The sequence below is a fragment of the Colossoma macropomum genome, unplaced genomic scaffold (assembly GCF_904425465.1).
Source record: "Colossoma macropomum unplaced genomic scaffold, Colossoma_macropomum, whole genome shotgun sequence".
NCBI lineage: Eukaryota > Metazoa > Chordata > Actinopteri > Characiformes > Serrasalmidae > Colossoma > Colossoma macropomum.
Window position 1 is genome coordinate 19,972,790 of NW_023494791.1, and position 7,221 is coordinate 19,980,010.

Sequence of the window (7,221 nt, forward strand, 5' to 3'; positions counted from 1 at the left end):
AATACCAAATGCGAGGTTATCTATCTGTATCTATGGCCTACACCAGCTTCCACACCTACCCAGCATGGCTGAACTGGGGAGGTGCTGGCAGCTGAAGGTCCTGAGAGAGATGCCCTGCTCTGCAAGGATGAGCAGATGTGAGGCAGGGGGATCACTGCTATTTTTACCCCTTAGCGGGCAGGTGGGCACAGAGGGTTCCTCACGCCCTGCTGAATCTCATCAGGACCCAGTGCAGTGCCAGCAACCTGCCGCTGGCAGCTCTACCCCACCACCCCTCCAAACCTGGAGTCGCCTTGGCCTTGCACTCCCTCTCTCACACGCACGCACACCAAGTACAGGGGCTACTGCACCTCTCGCACATCACAATTTTCTGCTTCTGCTGTGGACCCTGTAATCACTTTATGGAGATCACTCATGCTCTTATCTCTTCCTCTGCACATCTCACCTTCTCTCCTCTCTGCTTTAGGGGAAGTTACAATCTTACCTCTAAATCTCTGTAAACAATTTTCCAGTCACAGCACATTAGCACCACTCACCTAAAGTTACCTAAACTCAACTTATTTAAACGCAGAGTTTATTATTATTATTATTATTATTATTATTATTATTAAGTCTATAGTATGAATACAGTGAGTGACCTGTCTTCTGACTAGTTTAGATTGCAATCTTCAAACAAAGAATTCAGGTAAACCAAGACTTGAAGATAAACTCATTTTCAACCTAATCACTGTGGTTGGGCAATGTGACTATATTTCACCCTTAAAATATTCTCTCTAATATCTCGCTTTTCTGAGCATATCATAGATATGGTCAGTACTTAAAGAACACTGACCAAATGCATTATTCATACAATAAGAGAATACTTAGATCTGTTTTTCTTCACAGGGAAATGAAACAATCTGTGGTAACTGAATGTACAATAAAGATGTGGTAGATAGTTACTAGGTTGGAAAAACACCATTCTGGATTCTGGTATACCTTTATGAGAGAACAGCAGGGAAGAAAAAGAATGCCAAAAGATGTAATGTTTATGAGAGAAGAGTGGCACATCACCTTGGGCCTTAAGCTTGACCGTAATGGCATGTTGGCGGCCAGAGGAGTCCTCTGCACTCAGCTGAAGAGTATGGAAGTCCGTATCGATGAAGAGCAGCCTACCAAGCAAATCAATTGCACACATTAGTGAACAGTACAGGTTTACTGTGAATGGAAACACTTTCTGAGCATTATCAGAAGTAAGAACATAACCCTTCAGCCTTTTTTCTGTTCCAACTTCCTCAGAAAAATGACATATGATACATATCATGTATGGTGAAAATGTTTTCAAGTATTGTGATATTACATTTTCGCCATATCAGCCACTCCTCTTTGGAAGTAAGGTTTTACCAGGTGGTCTCCATTTCCACAGTGCCGCTCTGACTGTACCAGTTCATTGCAAATTTATGCTGGCTAATGCCCCACTGTTCCACCTGACACGGTCCTATTTCCACTGCTTATTTACGAGCCATGTCAAGATCTAACTTGTGACTGCCTGACACACACACACATACTGTCCTGGGCATTCCCATCAGCAAAGACCAAGAACACACACATTCACCTTCTGTCACACAGCACTTAGCTCCACATAAAACACTCAGAGACAAGCAAGACCGTACAATCCATACCGCCCTGCACCTCACTCCCCTGTTCTGTTTACTACTAGAATATACTCCCTTTCTTCCCATAAGCCATTTTCTCTCCCATCTCACACTATCAAATGATCCCCTCATCGCATGGTGCAGTAGCAGTAATTCTTTCACCGTTCTCCCACTCTTGTATTCTATGCCAGAATCGGTATCTTTCTCATTACCTCGCTCACTAACTGAAAGTATAATTAACATACCCACCAACGTTCTCATCTTTCTTACTATCTCCCAGTACGCATTCAGCATTCCTTCACTTTCTGAATAGACTTTTTTTCTCATGCTTAGGCCCTCGCTTTTACACTCCATAAAGCAATGGGATGAATATCGCATTCAGTTACATGAACCTACGCCTCAGAACCGCACTATTCATTCATTTCCACCAAAGAGAAATCCGTTTTCCAAACCAGAATGCCATTCTGCTACTCTGCATTCTACAGAGATCACCAACCGAAGTATCAGGCCTTACTGGCATTCAGTTCAGATGATTGAAACAGCTTGACAGCTTGATGTCTTGCTGTGAGGATTGATGAGAGCATTACATTTGCAACTACAAAATCAGCAGCGCTCATAAACGTTGGAGGGAACATTTGGCGTGTGTGCATACAAACAGGCCACGGATGAAGATACAACAGTATAAAATTTGTCTGAAAGAGTAATTCAAAAATATAAGCTGTGATATTGTCAAGGCCGCTTTCGACGATTCCGCACCGAGGCTTTCGAGAGCCAGCTGCTGAAAATAGTAAATGTTATTCCATTCTCACAGGTGCCACCAGAGATCATGTGTTTTAAAATATAAGTGCTAGCTAGACTGAGATGGCGAGAGGGACAGCCAATAGGAAACATTTTCAGGTGTCATTATCCTGGTGGGGTGTTAAAAGACTACAGCGAAAGCCTCGGTTTCTATCCCTCATATATGTGCAGGCTGTGACAACCTCCCACCATGGCCCTGGTGCAACGACTGTCAGAAAAAGCAGAACAGTTTTAGATATGCATATAAGAGCAAAGGTAAAATCACCCCAAAACTGAAAATGTATGCACATTGTCTTGTTTTTCTCTTAATTTAGGTTTGATTTGTGCAAAACTACGACATATTCTATACTGAATACTTACAGGATTCTAAGTGACTGGTCATAGTATGATGGTCTGTAATTTTTCTTAATGCCAAACACTTTTGAGCTATATTGAGGATAAGAGAGGAGTGAAGAATTGACCCCATCTTTACAGTAATTAACACTAAACGTGCCTTCTTCAAGGCAACTAAAACTCATTAAAATGACCAGGTTCTGCAGCACTTCCCCCTTGCCTAAACCAATCAGAGTCCATAACTATGTCAGACTTCAGGCTATTACCACTGATACAAATTAAGGATCTTAATTAATCTCAAGTGCATTTACAGATAGAGCTGGTGTATAATACTTCTGACCGCAATTCAGGGCTGAAATGTGCACCTTGTCTCGTCTCTCTCGTATAACTTCGACATTTCCCCATTAAACTTGAGAGTGGGCTCCCAATTAGAACAATTTGCTTTTGCTAATATCATAATTATATCTCTGACCGTTAATAGAAAGAGGAAAGTGTGAAGCCGACCAAAATCAAAGCATGATCACATACATGGCTTATAAACCACATTAAACCTTTCTGTTAGAAACAAAGACTGAACTGATTAATATTTGTATATGTCTGGTATGACTACATTCGGAACTAATGCATGATGTAGGCCTATATCAGGTAAACCATCAGAGACCAGTTCATCTGCTGTAAACAGAAGGAGGCAGGAGGGGAGGGTGATATGGCAAAAATATCTTATCACAATACTTAAAGATGTTTTCACGATGCACAATACGAACCGCAATATTTTGCCACACAGACACACAAGTAGTGCCAAATTTCAAAACAGCCATCAAAATTTCAGGCACAATGATTTTAATTCAAATGTTCCACACATTGTACATCACTGAATCCAATTAAACTGGACCAATTATGCTTTTTTAAATTAAACATGCAGTTGTTTAGTGTTAAGTTCCAAATAATATCAAAGATCCAAGATAGAAAAGCATATAACAACATCTGTCACGATATTGATAAAATATCATCATATTGCTCCCCCTAGTAGACAAATATAACTATTTGCACCTGCCATTCAAGGCCACCATGTCAATAAATCTTGTGGCCAAAATTAAAGACTTTGTGGCCAGAAGGATAGACACGTTTGTCATGTATAATTTGCAAAATTAACTAACATGCTTCAGTATCAAAAACTAGTCACATTGCTTTGAGAAAGGAAATATTAAAACCTTCACATTAACAAGAAGATTGTCATCATGTTACTGATTGTGGCAGTTAGGGTTCTTGAATTCCTACAAAATTTTATTTGACGTAGTTAGTTTCATGTCTGAGCAAACAGGCTCTGGATCTTGCATGGGAGGGTATTAAGTGGTGGTTTTGTTATTAAAAGGTGAATACCTGCGAATATTTGCTAAAAGAAAAAAACAACTGCAAGGCAACTGGCCACTTGGGTCACTAGCACTATGTTTTTCTGGCTAAAATGTGATATGTTGAGGCAACAGGCAATGCAAATCCCTGGCTGTAGACCACCAATAAGGTCACTCAGTAAATAAATTTTCTGGTTGTGGACATTATGTTTTCTAAACCAGAAAGTGAAGATTTTCAAATCAGCCTGGACAAGTCTGGAGAAGAAGCTCCAGCTGAACAGTCTTTGATTTGTTTGTGCCTTTAAAATAAAAATAGCTTTTGGAGCAGGACATAACATACTTATCCCATCCTAGATCCTCTATCTCTGTGATGAGCTGTGAATAGTACTGAGGTGGTGGAATGGACAGCCATCCTGGCTGGCTCTTCAATGCCACTTCCTGACCAGAGGTAATGCAAAGACAGTAAAGTAAATCAGTGCATGATAAAATGTGGTAAATATACCATATGATGTCCTATACACCACAAAATATGCAAAGAAAACTCATAATATAAAGTGAGGAGAAACATGACAAATACAGAGGAAAAGGATACAAATAACAAAATTACCAATATTGTCCTCAGCTCCAAAATAAAACTGACCAAATCTGAAGAATGATGTAACCTCTGTGTGAGAAAAAAAAAAGATCATTATTATTAGCCTAAACCAACACTTTTTTAAATGTATTCCTGTCGTTTGATTAATGGGGTTGGTCATCAGGGTTAATAATAATTTAATGCTTATGAAAGTAATGAACTTTGCTGCCCAAAGTAAAATAAGCTTGAATGTAATCCTTGAAGCCCTGAAGGCACACGAATAACAATACTGAAAACTTGCTGTTAATTAAACAATGGACCAATCTAACTAAGGAAGGCAGACACAAAATTCTAATGTCAAACATTTTTATTTAATGCAATATTACCTGTTTTACGATATCCTGATAATTTTTCAGTAACTGTTTCAGTTTCCAACAACAGTGCAACCTGCAAACAAAAAAGTCCTGAAAAATCAGGCAAAAGCAGTAGCAGCCCGAGTTACACCTACACAGCATAGACACAAAAATCATAAAGCAACATGCAAGATTTCCACTGTCAACTGCTTTATAAATGAGTAAATTAAATAATCTCATACTTTGCCTGCTTCAGCTGATGGTCTGGGGGCAGAGATATTCTGAGTCTGAAGTCTTTTTCCTGTCAACAGAGGTACAAGTTCCTACTTCTAAGAAAGTAGTTACATTCCCAATCCTTGCTGTATACAACGTTGACTATGCATGCATGTACTTTTCGGTAAAACTGATCCACTATAAACTTAACCTACGTTGCTGGCATGAAAGGACAACTCACCGGTTACCCTGATAAAGTGACATTAATGAACGTGCTCTATGCTTCAAAAGTTTGTTTTTAGCAGTAACTAACGTTAGTGTACCCACCTGCACTGAGATGAATCCGTCGTAAACAGTTCTCTCCTTATCGAGTGCAACTAATAAAGGACTCTCTTTAAGCAAACTATCAGTCATTGTGAAAAAAGAACCCCCAAAAATAAAATAATATGGCTCTCTTACTTATAAACTGGTAAGATAAAGCGAGCTAAGCCGCTAGCTGCCTATCCAGCTATGTTTGTATTCAGTTAGCTGCCTGGCTAGCTAACGTTAGCCAACTCAATCACTTCCAAAACACTGGACAACCTTACGACATTTACACTTACTACTCTCTTGTACATGCTGGGTGTAGACCGAAAAAATATTAAAGAGTATTCATTTACAGTATGCTAATAACGGTAGCTGAGAGTTTCTTCTGCTAGTCCATGTTAAATCATAAGTTAGTCCTCAGCTAACTTTGTCCGGTTTCCCGCAACGGAATCAAATCACAGCTACGTCATCAAAGTTTCAATGAGGAAACTTTATGTGAAGGGTTCCAGTGGCTGAGGGAGCCGTTAGTGGGCACCTTCAAGGTGAGTGTGGGAGTTAGCTAATAACAAAATTAGACAAAAATATTTACGTAAATAAATAGAACATATTTTAGGACAAGGCTTCGAATTAACATATCAAAACCAACAGTTGCTACTGTAAATATATAGTATAGCTAAGTGGTTTAGCTCGCTGTTTTTCCACAGGAAGATTACAAATTGCTAACGTTAGCGCACAAAATTTAGCTAACTAACATTTAGTTTTAGGTTTAGCCCAGTGGTGCCAAAACTGTTTGTCTTGGGGGCTAATATGCAGTGTTTTTAAAAATGGATTTTGTTACACATCACTAATCACAGTTTTAAAAGGAAAAATAATTTAAGTTGCATGTAAGTTAGTATTAAAATATGTTTGTTTTCTTGTTAGGTGATGGAGTTTTAACTTTCTTTTTTTTTGATTATATAATTTGTCGGTCAGTCTACAAATACACAAGGCATACATTACAAACAGCATAAAAAAAACACCATGTTGAACAGTAAAACAACAATTAACAGGGAAAAAATCCAAATAAAAAAATACAATAAAATACAAGGTGGCTTAATGAAGGTTTATGTCAGTCAAAAAGTTATTAAGCTTTCTTGTTTTTTTCACACATTTCAGAGACTTATACAACAAATGAACATCCATCTTCCATATATTTAGTTGGGGAATCATCTGAATACATCAGCACTTAAAGAGCTTTCTAGTGGGCCAAATCGAACATTCTGTTGGCCAACTTTGGCCTGAGGGCCACACTATGGGCAGCCCTTTTCTAGCCTATCTTAACTTCTAATCTGACTCCAGTTAATTGTCAACCATTTTTTTTATTATTTTATACTAACATGACTAATGCATAATGTATTATTGGTTTACAGTAACTGTATTTTTTTAGACTTTATAGGCCTGTATATACAGTTACACAAAAGCTACAACCTTCATGTTACAGTTTTTTTACAGAGATATGCTATAGTGTACACTGCACACTGTACTTGACTACATTTGCATTAGGTAGCTTGACAATGAATACGTATTCAGTTCTTATGTACTTTACAATGGGACTCCCATTTCTGTAACAGTTTTCATTTTTCCAGGTGTTTTGTAAACGCAAAATCCTTTGTTCTTTATTT

General features: G+C 38.5%; 1 protein-coding gene across 1 annotated transcript in view; it reads right to left on the reverse strand.

Moving 5' to 3' along the window:
- Positions 1-6,009, reverse strand: part of fancl (FA complementation group L) — a 19,406-nt gene extending 13,397 nt beyond the window's left edge. The window contains exons 1-6 of the mRNA XM_036574301.1: positions 5,582-6,009; positions 5,284-5,342; positions 5,075-5,135; positions 4,722-4,778; positions 4,455-4,552; positions 1,049-1,151 (exon numbers count right to left, since the gene is read on the reverse strand). Of these exons, the coding sequence (XP_036430194.1) occupies positions 1,049-1,151; positions 4,455-4,552; positions 4,722-4,778; positions 5,075-5,135; positions 5,284-5,342; positions 5,582-5,668 (465 nt within the window). The 5' untranslated portion in view covers positions 5,669-6,009. The remainder of the gene's footprint in view (positions 1-1,048; positions 1,152-4,454; positions 4,553-4,721; positions 4,779-5,074; positions 5,136-5,283; positions 5,343-5,581) is intronic.
- Between the last annotated feature and the right edge of the window lie 1,212 nt (positions 6,010-7,221).